Source organism: Entelurus aequoreus, linkage group LG22, assembly GCF_033978785.1.
Source record: "Entelurus aequoreus isolate RoL-2023_Sb linkage group LG22, RoL_Eaeq_v1.1, whole genome shotgun sequence".
NCBI lineage: Eukaryota > Metazoa > Chordata > Actinopteri > Syngnathiformes > Syngnathidae > Entelurus > Entelurus aequoreus.
Genome location: NC_084752.1, coordinates 1,634,174 through 1,652,354, shown reverse-complemented (window position 1 = coordinate 1,652,354; position 18,181 = coordinate 1,634,174). Strand labels below are relative to the sequence as shown.

Sequence of the window (18,181 nt, the reverse complement as noted above, 5' to 3'; positions counted from 1 at the left end):
TATATATATGTATGTGCTGCAGTGTTGTATATATATGTATGTGCTGCAGTGTTGTATATATATGTATGTGCTGCAGTGTTGTATATATATGTATGTGCTGCAGTGTTGTATATATATGTATGTGCTGCGGTGTTGTATATATATGTATGTGCTGCAGTGTTGTATATATATGTATGTGCTGCAGTGTTGTATATATATGTATGTGCTGCAGTGTTGTATATATATGTATGTGCTGCAGTGTTGTATATATATGTATGTGCTGCAGTGTTGTATAGATATGTATGTGCTGCAGTGTTGTATATATATGTATGTGCTGCAGTGTTGTATATATATGTATGTGCTGCAGTGTTGTATATATATGTATGTGCTGCGGTGTTGTATATATATGTATGTGCTGCAGTGTTGTATATATATGTATGTGCTGCAGTGTTGTATATATAAGTATGTGCTGCGGTTGTTTTAAGAAGGTTGTGACAGCTGCCGTAAAGGAGGTGCGTTGCTAGCCTGGTTGCTATGTTTCCGGTTGGTGGTAAAAGTGTTGGTCATGTGTTTGTAGTCTGCTCAAATCTCTCAGTAAAGTTATTGGATGGATTATAGCTTTTGTTTTGAACTTTATTACACCTTGGAGCGCTTTTTCCCGTCCATTGTTTTTCCTGCTTTCGCTATCTGCGCCTAATGACTGAGCTACGTGACGTCATTTCTTGTGATGTCCCACGGAGCATTTCTGGTCGGGACGGGATTCGAATAAAGAATCAACTCTTTTCCTTTACTATAGTGGTCTCGATAACGGGTACCGGTTCTCAAAAAGGGATTCAAGTCCGAGGACTCGGTTCTTTTCTTATCAAACAACCGGGAAAACCGGTTTTGAGTATCATCCCTACTTAGATGTCAGTTTTTGCAGTGCATATACGCAATTAAACATTTACGTCGACAAATGTAATAATTACAAATAAAGTGTGCCTTATAATTATTCTAAGCATGCAAATAAAGTAAATAGTCCCATTTTGGCTGAATAAACATAAAGTACCTTCCATAAAATGTAAATGAACTTAAACAGCATTTAGGCTCCTACAATAGTAAAGCTGCACCATTCCGTGGTCTCCTCTAATGACCAATACTGCTGTATTATTAACATTTTTAGTTCAGCCATGTTTATGCGTGAAAATGCATTTTATTTGTTTTTAGAATATGCTTTAAAAATGTGAAAATATCCCCCCCGAATGTACGTGAAGCGCTATTTGGCGAGGGATGACTCTACCGCACAGACTTTAAAAGTAGACACTAGTACTCGGAGCTACCTGCTAAATTACTCTGCTTTAATGAATTACAACCATTTTGGTAGTGTTTTTGATGAGAGATCATCGCACAACATCTCTGTCAAATGCTGCCTTATTGCAAGGTCAGCATTGTAAATGAAAATCTGTTCTTAGTTGCCGCACCCTGTATGAATGTAGGTGAAATAAATATGTGTCAACTAGGAAGTAAACTAGCTTAGTGCTGCAGTGCAGGGGCCGTACTTATCAAGCTTCTTAGAGTGCCATTTTACACTTAAGTCCTGAGAATTTGCGAAATTTAGTCCTACTCTCAAACTTAAGAATAAAAGCTTTTTATCAACGTTCTTAAGTCTAAGAATCACTCCTACTCTCCACGATATTTAAGAGACCTTCAGAGGTGTCTTAAGTGGTTAGGAGTTGCCAGCAGGGGATGGCACTGAGGCGAGAGAGACGTGCGCCAACGTTCAGGGAACGGAACAATGTTTTGTTTTTTTTGATGACGAGCAGCTGATCAAACGGTATCGTTTAGACAGAGCGGATATTATTTTTGTCACAGATTTAATACTTTTCGATTCCTTGTTGATTTCTGCATGTGTCTGCAGTGGGCTAGTATATATAGAGCCACCCACACCACTTTCAAATTAGTTGCCTAATTAATGAATTGGAAAGAAAATGTTATGACAGTAGCGTATGTGTGTGGCCGTGAGGTGAGTGACGTCAGTGAGTGTGTGGGCGAGAGAAGAGAGGGAGCGGTAGCGTGAGTGCCGGCGGGGACTAGTTTGTTTTGTATTATTTTGTATTTATTGTCAAAATATACACTCCCATTGTCCACTTAAATATTTCCAAGATATTTCTTTATTCTTAGACGAGGGATTCCCTTCCGTGATTGGTCATTTCTATGGACACAGAAATGACGTCACCTAAAATTGCGTTTACGGCACATAGTAATGTCGTAATTCAGCTCTGAGTGTGACACTTAAGATTCAGTCCTACACTTCGCTGAAAGTGTGAGTAAGACGCTTGATAACTAACTTTTAAGTGCAGCTTTCAGCGAAGAATTTATTTACTCTTAAGTCAACTCTTAGCAGACTTCTTAGGAGTCATTCTAAGAAGCTTGATAAGTACGGCCCATGAACAAAAAGTACAATTGTGATGTTTGAGCAACAAAGAGTTGATATATTTTGTTACACGTTGTTCCTTCTTCATCTTTATAAGAAACAAATGTACCGTATTTTTCGGAATATAAGTCGCAGCTTTTTTCATATTTTGGCAGGGGGTGCGACTTATACTCAGGAGCGACTTATGTGTGAAATGATTAACACATTAGCATAAAATATGAAATAATATTATTGACGTCATTGACGTAAGAGACTAGACGTATAAGATTTCATGGGATTTAGCCATTAGGAGTGACAGATTGTTTGGTAAACGTATAGCATGTTCTATATGTTATAGTTATTTGAATGACTCTTACCATAATATGTTACGTTAAGTTGGTTATTTATGCCTCATATAACGTACACTTATTCAGCCTGTTGTTCACTATTCTTTAGACATTTTAAATTGCCTTTCAAATGTCTATTCTTGCTGTTGGCTTTTATCAAATACATTTCCCCCAAAAATGTGACTTATACTCCAGTGCGACTTATATATGTTTTTTTCCTTCTTTATTATGCATTTTCGGCCGGTGCGACTTATACTCCGGAGCGACTTATACTCGGAAAAATACGGTAGTGTAGACATGAACAAAAAGTACAATTGTGATGTTTGAGCAACAAAGAGTTGATATATTTTGTTACACCTTCTTCGTCTTTGTAAGAAACAAATGTACGTTTTGAACAAACTTGCGTCTTTGAGCGGCGGCCAAACACTTATTTCAGTGACAATAATTAAGAGGCATCAATAGGCTTTCAAAATGAAACTTTATTACAAGACTTCAAAATATAAATAAACTTTGTGCAAAATGACAACGTGGAGGGGGGGCGTGGCCTGCAGCGAGGCAGGGTGTGCCAGGACCGGCCTCAAAGTCAGCGACAGGTGCGTAGATGGCCCACCTGGGCCTTGTTATCTAATCACCTGTCGCTCTGGATAAGCAGCGACCGGGAGGAGAGCGAGAGCACGACGAACAATGACCAAAAGACGACTGCTGAAAAGCACTAAAAGACTTGTAAAGAATAAAAACTGTCTTGTAAACGATGAAACGGGCTCGCCTAGAAATGGTCAGGAGGACCCACTGGAAGAGAGCTTCCACAATTTGCATTTCTAGGCCAGCCCGTTTCATTGTTTACAAGACAGTTTTTATTCTTCACAACAAGTTTTTCAGCAGTCGTCTTTTGGTCAATGTCCGTTGTGCTCTCGCTCTCCTCCCGGTCGCCGCTTATACAGAGCGACAGGTGATTAGATAACAATCTACACACCCGTCGCTGACTTCGAGGCCGGTCCTGGCACACTCCGCCTCGCTGCAGGCCCGCAGGCCACGCCCCCCCTCCACGGACAACTATTAACATTTACAGGTGCATCTCAATGAATGAAAATATTATTGAAGTTCAAAAATGGTTTGATAATCACAGCTAATAAATCACTTATGAAATGGGATGAGTTAAGATGCACCTGTGGGACAAAACCGTGTTAGTTGAAAGCGCCGCGGTCCACGTAGGGATACGCCAGGAAGTCTCCCAGCTTGTTTGCGTCCTTGTCGTAGTGCAGCATGCGGAAACACTTGTCACAGAACAGACACGGGTTACTGGGAGCGAACTGGTCGCCCGTGGTGCACCACCTGCAAACCACAGGTGTGATATGTGAAGTTCTTTGTCAAAGTGTGTTGTTGTTGTTTTTTTAATAACGAACCTTGCGATGAAGGTGTAGCAAACGGCGCACTTCTGCACCGCGACCCGGTGCTTGTGCGTCAAGAGCGGGTACAACTTCCTGTCCAGGCAGTCGTCTTTGTGAGTCAGCCTGCAAATGATTATTATTATTATTATTATAGAGGTCTATTTGAAATAGGGACAGCTACAACAACATAGACATCTGAAACAATGTATGCATCATAGTGTTTGTAGCCAAAGCTCATTTACAACACTTGTGCACAACAACAACAACACAGATCCAACATCATTCAAATACAAACCCCGTTTCCATATGAGTTGGGAAATGGTGTTAGATGTAAATATAAACAGAATACAATGATTTGCAAATCCTTTTCAAGCCATATTCAGTTGAATATGCTACAAAGACAACATATTTCATGTTCAAACTCATCAACTTTATTTTTTTTTTGCAAATAATAATTAACTTAGAATTTCATGGCTGCAACACGTGCCAAAGTAGTTGGGAAAGGGCATGTTCACCACTGTGTTACATGGCCTTTCCTTTTAATAACACTCAGTAAAGGTTTGGGAAGTGAGGAGACACATTTTTTAAGTGGAATTCTTTCCCATTCTTGCTTGATGTACAGCTTAAGTTGTTCAACAGTCCGGGGGTCTCCCTTCTCACATTGCAGGTGCCACACATTTTCAATGTCTGGACTACAGGCAGGCCAGTCTAGTACCCGCACTCTTTTACTATGAAGCCACGTTGATGTAACACGTGGCTTGGCATTGTCTTGCTGAAATAAGCAGGGGCGTCCATGGTAACGTTGCTCGGATGGCAACATATGTTGCTCCAAAAGCTGTATGTACCTTTCAGCATTAATGGTGCCTTCACAGATGTGTAAGTTACCCATGTCTTGGGCACTAATACACCCCCATACCATCACACATGCTGCCTTTTACACTTTGCGCCTAGAACAATCCGGATGGTTCTTTTCCTCTTCGGTCCAGAGGACACGACGTCCACAGTTTCCAAAAACAATTTGAAATGTGGACTCGTCAGACCACAGAACACTTTTCCACTTTGTATCAGACCATCTTAGATGAGCTCAGGCCCAGCGAAGCCGACGGCGTTTCTGGGTGTTGTTGATAAACGGTTTTGGCCTTGCATAGGAGAGTTTTAACTTGCACTTACAGATGTAGCGACCAACTGTAGTTACTGACAGTGGCTTTCTGAAGTGTTCCTGAGCCCATGTGGTGATATCCTTTACACACTGATGTTGATGCGGTACAGCCTGAGGGATGGAAGGTCACGGGCTTAGCTGCTTACGTGCAGTGATTTCTCCACATTCTCTGAACCCTTTGATGATATTACGGAGCGTAGATGGTGAAATCCCTAAATTCCTTGCAATAGCTGCTTGAGAAAGGTTGTTCTTAAACTGTTCAACAATTTGCTCAGGCATTTGTTGACAAAGTGGTGACCCTCGCCCCATCCTTGTTTGGGAATGACTGAATCTACTTTTATACCCAATCATGGCACCCACCTGTTCCCAATTAGCCTGCACACCTGTGGGATGTTCCAAATAAGTGTTTGATGAGCATTCCTCAACTTTATCACTATTTATTGCCACCTTTCCCAACTTCTTTGTCACGTGTTGCTGCCATCAAATTATAAAGTTAATGATTATTGGCCAAAAAAAAAATGTTGATGAGTTTGAACATGAAATATGTTGTCTTTGTAGCATATTCAACTGAATATGGCTTGAAAAGGATTTGCAAATCATTGTATTCCGTTTATATTTACATCTAACACCATTTCCCAACTCATATGGAAACGGGGTTTGTAGGAAAATAAAAAATAGAATAAGGCAAAGAAGAGTCGATAATAATGATAATAGAAATAACACAGACAAAGTGCAAACTAGATAAAAACCAATTAGTAGAAATGAGTAAAAACTAAACATGGGAACACGATTGTTGCTCAACTAGCCATAATTGTGTTTGTTTTTTAAAAGTGACAAGTGCAGGTCTACTTTTCAAAGTGTCAGGTAAAGAGTTCCATAGTTGTGCTCCTTTTATTGAAAAGGCAGTCTGGGCAGAAGATGTTCTACGGAATGGAACACAACAGTTGCCTTTTGACACTGCTCGGGTGGTAGATCTGCTACCACTTTGCAGTCTTGTAATTGCCTTGCAGAGCAATTGGGGAGCAGAATTATGCAAGCATTTAAAAACCAGTTTGACTGTGTGTAACAAAATAAAATGGGTAAAACTTAAAATATTGTATTTGGTTCAAATTTGGCAATGATGATATGGTATACTCTTCTTGTCTAGAACTTTCAAGGCGCGGTTCTAAAGACACTCAATGGTCTTGATTGATGACTGGTGTGCCTGGGACCATGTGGTTAAGCCATAAGATATGTGTGACAGAATCATTGCATTCATAAAAGTAAAAGCACAGCTGAGAGTTAAGCAGTGTCTTATAATCTTAAAACAGCCTAGGTTTGCCTTCAGGGTTTTACACATCTTCTTAATGTGACTTTTAAAGGCCTACTGAAATTAATTTGTTTTATTTAAAGGGGATAGCAGATCTATTCTATGTGTCATACTTGATCATTTCGCCATATTTTTGCTGAAAGGATTTAGTATAGAACAACGACGATAAAGATCGCAACTTTTGGTATCTGATAAAAAAAGGCTTGCCCCTACCGGAAGTAGCGTGACGTAGTCAGTTGAACATATACGCAAAGTTCCCTATTGTTTACAATGATGGCCGCATGAAGTGAGAGAGATTCGGACCGAGAAAGCGACAATTTCCCCATTAATTTGAGCGAGGATGAAAGATTTGTGGATGAGGAAAGTGTAAGTGAAGGACTAGTGGGGAGTTGAAGCTATTCAGATAGGGAAGATGCTGTGAGAGGCGGGGGTGACCTGATATTCAGCTGGGAATGACTACAACAGTAAATAAACACAAGACATATATATACTCTATTAGCCACAACACAACCAGGCTTATATTTAATATGCCACAAATTAATCCTGCATAAAAACACCTACGTGTTTGTTATGCTAGCTCCCAGCTACTAGCTCGAGCTAGTTATAGCTCGAGCGGGTAATATGGACGGGATCCCGTATATATAACCCGCCAATACAATTCAAACACCTGCACAACACACACACTCACTCAGCCCAAAGAACCGTTCACCTAACCCAAGGTTCATAAAGCTTATATATTTAACCAAAGTTACGCACGTACGGGCAAGCAATCTGGAAGCGCGCTGGTGGGACCTGATATTCAGCTGGGAATGACTACAACAGTAAATAAACACAAGACATCTATTAGCCACAACACAACCAGGCTTATATTTAATATGCCACAAATTAATCCCACCTAGGTGTTTGTTATGCTAGCTCCTAGCTCAAGCTAGTTATAGCAAGCGATCAAATGTTTGGAAGCGTACTCACGGTATCGCGTCTGCGTCTGTTAACGAAGTCAAAGTCCTCCTGGTAAGAGTCTCTGTTGTCCGAGTTCTTCCATCTTGACTGCATCTTTCGGGAATGTAAACAATGAAACACCGACTGTGTTGTGTTGCGGACTTCCCTCACAAAATACTCCGCTTCGCACCGACAACTTTCTTCTTTGCTTGCTCAGCTTCTTTCTCCATAATGCAATGAACAAATTGCAACAGATTCACCAACACAGATGTCCAGAATACTGTGGAATTATGAGATGAAAACAGCTATTTCGTATAGGCTTCAATGGGGAAACCATACCTGTGTTCTACTGGCTACGCCACGCGCATACGTCATCCTCCAAAGGCGTTTTGAACCGGAAGTTTAGCGGGAAATTTAAAAAGTCACTTTCTAAGTTAACCCGGCCGTATTGGCATGTGTTGCAATGTTAAGATGTCATCATTGATATATAAACTATCAGACTGCGTGGTCGCTAGTAGTGGCTTTCAGTAGGCCTGATAGTCTATAATTATGCCCAAATATTTGACTTCATGTACTTGTTCAATGAGCTCCTCATTAATTTTTATATTCAGGTTTGTTTGAGGTAGCTTTTTTATGGAGAAGCAGACAGATGTAGAGGAGACAACAAGATGAAAGCTTCTGATTGGCTGCAGAGTGTCAGCAGATTCTTTTTTTTTTTTTCTTTCTTCAAGCGCCGCTTTAATGTGTGGTCTCCTTTGCTTACGTAACGATAGCGAAAAGATTGGACATTTCAGGCGTCTGGTGGTGGCGTGATGCTTGCACACTGGCGCCTCATTGAGCAAGACTAAGCCAAACAGGGTGCTTTTGTATCCCAGCCATACTACGGATATTTCCCCACGTCGTCATTTCTTTAAAGGCCACGCGGCCACAAAATACGTTACAGAACATTCATGAAAGCCCAGAGGTGGAGTTCATTCAGTCGCCATTTTGGTCGCTGCAGAGTTGTTTGCTGCTAAACAGGAAGTCAAAACAACAACGTACTGTACAGTTGGGTGTGTTTATTACCTCCAGCAGGGAGATTATTTGTGTTTGGAGAAGACTATGTGTTGAATTGATGGTCGTCCATCTGCCATCGAGATTGTTCTTGTTACTAAATGTTTGCAACCTTTACATCAGACATGGGCTAATTAAGGCTAATGCGGTCCGTTAAGCTTTTCAATCTGGCCCGCCGGACGTTACCAAATCATTTTTTTAGATGTTTAAGATGGAAAGTGTAGCTGCCATTAGGATGTTTTCTAATGACCGGAAGTCTTCAACTATACTAAGTATTTCTATGGTTGGAATCTGCGCTTTTACATGATGTACTAGTTACTATGGTCATGTAATTAGTTACCATGGTAATGTAAGTCACAGCAGCTCAGACGAGGCACCAAGCAGTGTGGGTGGGGAGCGTTTCAGCGGCCAGCCTGAAATGTGAGTGTCAGGGACAGACGCGGAAGGAGATTTTTACAACAAAGTGATATATCAGATTGTAGTAGGGGTTTTTTTTACCCTTGGCGTTCATATTTCTCTGTGATTGTTGCATTTTTGTTGCGTTTCGCTTCATTGTAAAATACCGTATTTTCCACACTATAGGGCGCACCTAAAAACCTCCAATTTTCTCAAAAGCTGACAGTGCGCCTTATATATGGACCAATATTGAGCCCCAACAGGTCTCGCAACTACGGGATGCAAAACGTAACCCCCGCCTCTACTGTAGCGTCTATTCTATGCGCCTCGTATATGAACAACGTTTTAAAATAGGCCATTCATTGAAGGTGCGCCTTATAGTGCGGAAAATACGGGTATGTGGATGGAGAGGGGTTGTGACGTTCATATGTTGTCAATATTCAGTGTTTTATCCTTCATAGTTAATATTGTAAATCCTACCTTCTTTATTTTCATGTACATTCTGAGTGTCTCATTCAGTAGAAAATGTAAAAATCGATTCCGTTTTTTAAGGCGGTCTGTCATAACGTTTTTAGCATTCAGACATTATTGTGAGGTTTTGTATTAGTGTCCTAAAAATAGACACATTTAACTCTGTAAATTTGGCCTCCCGAGTCAAAATAATTGCCCAGGCCTGCTTTACATGGATGGGTGCTAACTTTACAGAGTTTTATTAAGCTTGATTACTGTATTTTTCGGACTATAAGTCGCAGTTTTTTTCAAAGTTTGGCCGCGGGTGCGACTTATACTTATGTGTGAAATGATTAACACATTAGCGTAAAATATCAAATAATATTATTGATGTCATTGACGTAAGAGACTAGACGTATAAGATTTCATGGGATTTAGCCATTAGGAGTGACAGATTGTTTGGTAAACGTATAGCATGTTCTATATGTTATAGTTATTTGAATGACTCTTACCATAATATGTTACGTTAACATAGCAGTTGGTTATTTATGCCTCATATAACGTACACTTATTCAGCCTGTTGTTCACTATTCTAAATTGCCTTTCAAATGTCTATTCTTGGTCTTGGCTTTTATCAAATACATTTCCCCAAAAAGTGCGACTTATATATGTTTTTTTTTCCTTCTTTATTATGCATTTTCGGCCGGTGCGACTTATACTCCAAAAAAAGCGGTATACCCCGCTTTCTTTCGGCTTTCAGCACGTAATGGCTTCAGGGTTTTTCCCTACATTGCCGATATATCTGTGGCGGTGGGGCCACGGTCACCATGACGTCATCGTATAACAAGGCACAAAAAAATATATACAGTTCAGGCCAAAAGTTTGGACACACCTTCTCATTTAAATGTGTTTTCTATATTTTCATGATTATTTACCTTGTAGATTGTCACTGAAGGCATCAAAACTATGACACCTGTGAAGTGAAAACTCTTTCAGGTGACTACCTCTTGGAGCTCATGGAGAGAATGCCAAGAGTGTGCAAAAAAGTAATCAGAGCAAAGGGTGGCTATTTTGAAGAAACTAGAATATAAGACGTGTTTTCAGTTTTTTCACCTTTTTTTGTTAAGTACATAACTCCACATGTGTTCATTCATAGTTTTGATGTGACAATCTACAATGTAAATAGTCATGAAAATAAAGAAAACACATTGAATGACAAGTGAAGTGAAGTGAATTATATTTATATAGCGCTTTTCTCTAGTGACTCAAAGCGCTTTTACATAGTGAAACCCAATATCTAAGTTACATTGAAAGCAGTGTGGGTGGCACTGGGAGCAGGTGGGTAAAGTGTCTTGCCCAAGGACACAACAGCAGTGACTAGGATGGCGGAAGCGGGGATCGAACCTGCAACCCTCAAGTTGCTGGCACAGCCACTCTACCAACCGAGCTATACCGCCCCGACAAGGTGTATCCAAGCGTTTGGCCCGTACTGTATATTTAAGACAAATCTGTTATTGAGTATTAAACTACCTTATTTTTCGGAGTATAAGTCGCACCGGCCGAAAATGCATAATAAAGAAGGAAAAAAACATTTATAAGTCGCACTGGAGTATAAGTCGCATTTTTTGGGGGAAATGTATTTGATAAAAGCCAACAGCAAGAATAGACATTTGAAAGGCAATTTAAAATGTCTAAAGAATAGTGAACAACAGGCTGAATAAGTGTACGTTATATGAGGCATAAATAACCAACTGCTATGTTAACGTAACATATTATGGTAAGAGTCATTCAAATAACTATAACATATAGAACATGCTATACGTTTACCAAACAATCTGTCACTCCTAATGGCTAAATCCCATGAAATCTTATACGTCTAGTCTCTTACGTCAATGACATCAATAATATTATTTCATATTTTACGCTAATGTGTTCATCATTTCACACATAACCTGAGTATAAGTCGCACCCCCGGCCAAACTATGAAAAAAACTGCCACTTATAGTCAGAAAAATACGGTATATTTGTATATTATATTGTTTTGCTATATTTTTAGTTGTTGCTGCTTATTGTACAATGTTGAGAATTTTTTTTCCAGTGTCTAGACTTTCAGTGATTTTTTCTTTATTAAAAACAACTTGCAACAAATGTAGCATCTTTTTGTGGTGCTATTATAGACTGCACTCTTGTTTAGAGACTTCTGTTCTTCATGTCCACGATGAAAAGCCAGCTGCAGCGAGCATGACGTCACACTAACTTTGCGCTGCTTTCTCTCCTTGAAAGTCGCCACTATCCTCTTAATATTTGCACCTTTAGTAGATGGCTGGCAGGTATATACAGGACAGGCCAAATGTTTGGACACACCTTCTCATTTCAATGCGTTTTTTTTTTAATTTTCATGATTATTTACATTGCAGATCGTCACTGAAGGCATCAAAACTATGACACCCGTGTAGTGAAAACCATTTCAGGTGACTACCTCTTGAAGCTCATTGAGAGAATGCAAAGCAGTAATCAGAGCAAAGGGTGGCTATTTTGAAGGAACTAGAATATAAAACATGTTTTCAGTTATTTCACCTTTTTTGTGAAGTACATAACTTCACATGTGTTCATTCATAGTTTCGATGCCTTCAGTGACAATCTACAATGTAAATAGTCATGAAAATAAAGAATATCATTGAATGAGAGTGTGTGTCCAAACGTTTGGCCTGTACTGTATATCTGGGATGTATTAAAGTACGTCCACATCGCAGACATGCTGACTACGCTCCATACAACCGCGTGCGTTTTGTTTACATCACAACGTCTGGTTTCGGCAGAGCTGTTTTCGGTGATCAAAGTCTTTTTTCCGGCGGCCGCATATCGATGCACCAATAGTGCACAAATAATCGACTAAATATATCCATTCATACTGTAGTCGCCTGCTGGTGGTAATGTTTTACGTTTGTGTGGTTTTGGTATGTTTATTTTTCCTATGATCTCAAACACACCGTCCATGCCTGAAAGCAGATTGGCGGAGAATGAGGAAGTGTGCACGAGAGGTCAATTCTGTTTAATTTTTAATGTTTAATGTCTAATTTTAAGAATCTCGGTAAAAGCAGGCGTAGGACTTTTGACTTCTTCTGGAGACTACAAGGCATTATTTTAATTTAATTTGTTTTCACGTTAAAAAAATGGTATTTCTAAGGTGTGGGGGCCATGATTTTAACAAGTATATGTATTGCTCCAAGACGCTGATGTTTGTCTTGCCAACAGATGCCTAACATCTTGCAGAGACAGCAATGGTTGTACATCTCAAAACTTTCCAGGTGGTCTCTGTCTGGCTTGCATACAGCAGGGTAGGGATAACGATGGCTTCATAAGGCTCTTATTCTCAAATACTCCTTTTATGAGAAGTCCAAAGCCGCTGCTGGCACAGCTGAGGCGCTGCTTCACTTCCACTAATTGCTTTCTGTAATTCTGCCAGAGAGGGCGTCGCGGTTTACTCTTTGTGATGGGAAGGTGTGAAATGTTGTCAACCACACACTCTACAACTGTTTGAGTTGTGGTTGAACAGGTTTGGAAAATACTCTCCAACTGTAGTTGGTGGCAGCACGATCCATTAGGAGTCCACAACAGTCTCTTGACCTCAAAAAGGTAGGACCCTTGCTAATTGGTCCGTAAATGGCTTTTGTTGCGCTAAAGAAGGCACAGGGTTCACCAATTGCTGCAGCTCATCTGCGTTTATGCACCACCAGTTCTTCTTCATTCTTCTGATATTCTCCTGCACCTCTGCTTTGATTTTCAAGAGCTTCTTCTTTCTGCGATTATCAGATGGATCATTTTCTTTATCATACTGGTTATGACGGTGTCGTCCTCGTCAAACCAGTCTTGGTGAACGCCTTTTACAACCAATTCAAGAATAGCCGTTTGGAGAGTTAGCCAGTGTTCTTCTACATGGTCTGGATACTGGTCTTTGCACATCTTACTTTTGAGCATGAAATCTAACTCTTCCTGTTCAGCAAGATCCTTCAGGCAGGGGACATTCAATTTACGCCTATAAAACTTGCAGAATGCGATGTTTAAGTTCATTATCGACCGGATTAGGCGGAGGTCTGTCCAACAATCCTCTGCATTAGTCACGTCATTGCGATCAGCCGCCCTCACAATCACGTAGTGAATCAGATGCCAACGTTTCCTACAGACGCATCTAAGATGTTTTATATGTATTCTTCTGTCGAAAACGGTGTGTTAGTAATAATAACTTTTGAGTATGTAGACTGTCTAAATTCCAATGGAACGTTTCCTTCACAAGCTCATCCAGGGTAGGAGCCTAAGTACTGGTGACTGTCTAAGACTCATTTCTAGGGGTGTAACGGTACGTGTATTTGTATTGAACCGTTTTGGTACGGGGGTTTCGGTTCGGAGGTGTACCGAACGAGTTTCCACACGAACATATTAAGTAGCCGCCTCCGCTTCCTTCTGCCTCTGTTTCTGTCAGTCCTCTACACAGCACCCAGCATTGTCACACCCACACAACCATCTGATTGGTTACAAACTGAGCGGTAACAGCCAATCAGCAGTGCGTATTCAGAGCACATGTAGTCAGTGCTTAGCGTTTAGCAGGTAAGCATCAGGCAGCGGACTCTCCCCAAATGATAATAAACAACTCCCAGTCAACTACTAGTAACATCACTACGAGCCTGTTGACCTTCTAGAAATATAAAAGGCAGCTCAGCTCGCTCACAGTCCTGGCTTGAGGTGAAGGCTAATTCGCTTTTAGCGTAACGTTAGCTCATTTTGCGGTGTGTGTGTGTGTGTGTGTTACGGACAGCAAAGCCTTGTCTGTCTGTTATTTCACTTTACCTTTTTCTATGTTGATTGAGCTGTGTTGAAGCAGCAAAAAATGACATTATTTTAAGTGAAGAGTTTCTGTCTCTGATAGTTGATATAATAATGTAAGTGCATCATTAAGCCTACATGAACTCCATGGTGTTCAGGGATGAATACCCTGAATAGTCTTTCCTATTGCTATTGTACTATTTTTTCAGCTATAGTTCCATGAATCATTAGTAATGCAGCAGCCTAGTTTTGAATGGCAGGGTCCCTGCTATCACATGTTGATACAAATATAACATTTACATAATAAATCAACTACAGGCTTCCCAAATGCTGTAATAAAATAAGTATGATGAGTTGACTTGAAACTGTTTAATGTTGCACTTTTTATATGTGGAAGAAAAGTTTTGTCATTTTATTTAATCTGAGCAACAACTTGAGGCAGTTTAATGTTGATTAACGTGGGCAGAATTATTATAGTGTTCCCAATGTTAAAAGGTTGTTTACAAATTTGGTAAATAAATAACCCAAAAATGTATATTTTGTTGTTTTCTTACTGTACCGAAAATGAACCGAACCGTGACCTCGAAACCGAGGTACGTACCGAACCAAAATGTTTGTGTACCGTTACACCCCTACTCATTTCTGTCAAGTTTCACCTTGACAGACAAGAGACGTTGGTTATCTCTCACCGGGGAATATTTTCCAGAAGGTTGAGAGAAGGGATGTCCGATAATGGCTTTTTGCCGATATACGATATTGTCCAAATCTTAATTACCAAAACCGATATCAACCGATACCGATATATACAGTCGTGGAATTAACACATTATTATGCCTAATTTGGACAACCAGGTATGGTGAAGATAAGGTCCTTTTAAAAAAATAAAATAAAAAAAATAAATTAAAAACATTTTCTTGAATAAAAAAGAAAGTAAAACAATATAAAAACAGTTACATAGAAACTAGTAATGAATGAAAATGAGTAAAATGAAGTGTTAAAGGTTAGTACTATTAGTGGAGCAGCAGCACGCACAATCATGTGTGCTTACGGACTGTATCCCTTGCAGACTGTATTGATATATATTGATATATAATGTAGGAAGCAGAATATTAATAACAGAAAGAAACAACCCTTTTGTGTGAATGAGTGTAAATGGGGGAGGGAGGTTTTTTGGGTTGGTGCACTAATTGTAAGTGTATCTTGTGTTTTTTATGTGGATTTAATAAAAAAATAAAATTAAAATAAAAACGATACCGATAATAAAAATAACGATACCAATAATTTCCGATATTACATTTTAAAGCATTTATCGGCCAATAATATCGGCAGGCCGATATTATCGGACATCTCTAGTTGAGAGTCATGGCAAATCCAACTCTGTGCATTGTCTTCTCCTGACTGGCCTTGCCTTTCCAAAAAGACAGTGTACCCGCACCCTTCCTCTTTCAATTCTACCTCATCTGCTCTCCTTGTTTTAGCAAAGGCAGCAATCGTGCCGATTCGTGTGCAATCATGGCAGTACTTCTTTCTGGTCCTTTACTGTCATTATCCACGGGAGTGTTCATGTTTTAAGTTCCAAAGATGTTTCCAAAGTGTTTGCGTGTCTGTTTTCGACGGCATGAAAGTTAGAATTAAGTGAGATGGGCTATGTTTGAGGCACATTTTCTAGCCCCTCCTCTAGCTACATAGGGTAAGCAGAGTGGTTCCTAAAGAGGGCTGTGTAGTCGTGAATATAGCTGCCGAAATGCTCAACCATTTCCAAACCTTATGCAAGACGACTGAAGTATACATCCACGTGCCGATCTGTGACTAGGAGCTTCCAGGTTTCGCATTCCTGCTCCCGTCGCCACTCCTCAATCGCCGCAGGACTTCATAAAACTAGGAACAAGCCTGTGCGTGGATCTTTGTAACAGAGCACATCCAGGCTTTTGGAGAAAAAGCTATGCCTTACTTCTCTATTTGAGACTGGCATCAAGTAGGGTAGAATCAACAGAATCCTTAAAGGGGAACTGCCCTTTTTTGTAATGTTGCCCATCATTCCTTATGAGACACAAGACCACAAAAAGTCTTTTTGTTATTATGCATTCTAACTTGTAGTCATCGGCTCATTCTAGTGGCTAGCAATGCAGCTAATGAGAACAATCCATTTTGCCTCTAAATAACTAAAAATGCATTCAAAAACCGCCAACAATATTTCATTTATGTTTCATAACCTGTATAATAGCCAAGCTGTAGAGACATTGTTATTGTAAAAGCGAACACAGAGGAACTGTTTTGCTAGCGTAGCAACATCGCCTTGCGGCAGCATGCTGCAACATTTGCGTAAGCTAGCTTCTTGCATCAGCAGCTGAAAGGCTTTTGAGTTTGTAATGCACAACACAATGCGATAGGACACCAATCTGTACTGACTGAAAACCATGAACAATCATATTACAGTATCTGTAAAGTATTAGCCCACATTTATTATTTTGTTTGTAAACAGCTAGCTGGAAAGTCTATGTACTGTAGTTGTACGGTGATGTGCTGCATGTACCATGATCAGTATTAAAGTAACTCACTTGATGGACAGTTGTCTCTTTGGTCCAGCTGGCCGGGGATATTTACAGTTGATTTTGGGTAAGTACTCAATTTATGTCGACATAGCTTGGTTCCAAATTCTACATTTTGCAGCGTCACGTCACGCAGACCTCACTTCCGTCTGCTTCGACGTTTTAGCCTTCCTTCGTGCTCGCTTCGATAACCCTCAGTTCATCTTCCGTATATTCAGAAAGACAGGGTCGTGAATCTTCATTTGTCCAAAAATACTCGTCTTCGTTGTCTCTTACCAAATTTGCCATGGTTAGAAAACATTTGCGTTTGTTTCCGAAAGTACAAACACATTTGCTGCAAGAAGTCAGTGTGCTGCTATGCAAACGGAAATAAATGCGCTGAGGAAATAAGTTCCAGTATTGCTTAAAATGATCAAAATATGGTAAATATAGGGGTGTAACGGTACACAAAAATTTCGGTTCGGTACATACCTCGGTTTAGAGGTCACGGTTCGGTTCATTTTCGGTACAGTAAGAAAACAACAAAATATACATTTTTGGCTTATTTGTTTACCAAATTTGCAAAATCTTCCACCAAAAATATTTTTCTTAGTGTAATATTTGATGTGAAGTAATGGGAACCTTGGATAGGTCAATAATTCATAATAACATTGATTTTGATTCAATATTATGTTTTGACCAATGACCGTTAGAAAGAAAAAAAACAGTTTTGTTTTATTAGTCAACATTGCAACTTTTTCTAAATGACATTTAACCTTTAAGCTTTTTTATTTCACTTTTGTTACGTTTTTGTTTATTTGAATAGTATTTTTAGAATGTGCCGTGGGCCTTTAAAACATTAGCTGTGGGCCGCAAATGGCCTCCGGGGCACACTTTTGACACCCCTGCTATTGATAATAAAAAATTAAATGTGATAAATCTATGGATAAAAAGCAGAGCCTGGCGACGCATGCGCGTTTATCATAACTCTCTCTCTCTCTCTGTCTCTGTCCCTCCCTCACCAATGCTGCTGTTTGTTTTGTTTTTAACCCCTTCTTAACCCTGAACGTACATTGAAAATACACGCAACCCTAACTCAAAATGCCGGACATTTGAGGCAATTAAGAAACAACCCCACAAAAGAGGACATGTCCGGTGAAAAGAGGACGTATGGTCAGTCTATCCTAGCCCGTTAGCTGCTAGCATGCCGTGTGCTGTGCCTCTGTGTGCATTGTTTCCACAACGTGCGTTACGCTACTTAATATGTCCGTGTGGAAACTCGTACGGTACACCTCCGAACCGAATCGAAACCCCCGTACCGAAACGGTTCAATACAAATACATGTACCGTTACACCCCTACTCATAATACTTGTGAAAGATAGGCACAATCCCCCCCCAAAAAAAGTGCAGTTGCCCTTT

At 40.0% G+C, this 18,181-nt stretch overlaps 2 protein-coding genes across 2 annotated transcripts in view; one reads left to right on the top strand and one right to left on the bottom strand.

Annotated features, from left to right (window-relative positions):
- LOC133639471 (tetratricopeptide repeat protein 39B-like) overlaps window positions 1-18,181 on the top strand; it is a 50,928-nt gene that overhangs the window by 4,507 nt on the left and 28,240 nt on the right. The window lies entirely within an intron of this gene.
- Window positions 3,732-18,181, bottom strand: part of snapc3 (small nuclear RNA activating complex, polypeptide 3) — a 22,470-nt gene continuing 8,020 nt past the window's right edge. Inside the window, exons 8-9 of the mRNA XM_062032786.1 lie at window positions 4,122-4,229; window positions 3,732-4,050 (exon numbers count right to left, since the gene is read on the bottom strand). Coding sequence (XP_061888770.1) covers window positions 3,903-4,050; window positions 4,122-4,229 — 256 coding nt within the window. The 3' untranslated portion in view covers window positions 3,732-3,902. The remainder of the gene's footprint in view (window positions 4,051-4,121; window positions 4,230-18,181) is intronic.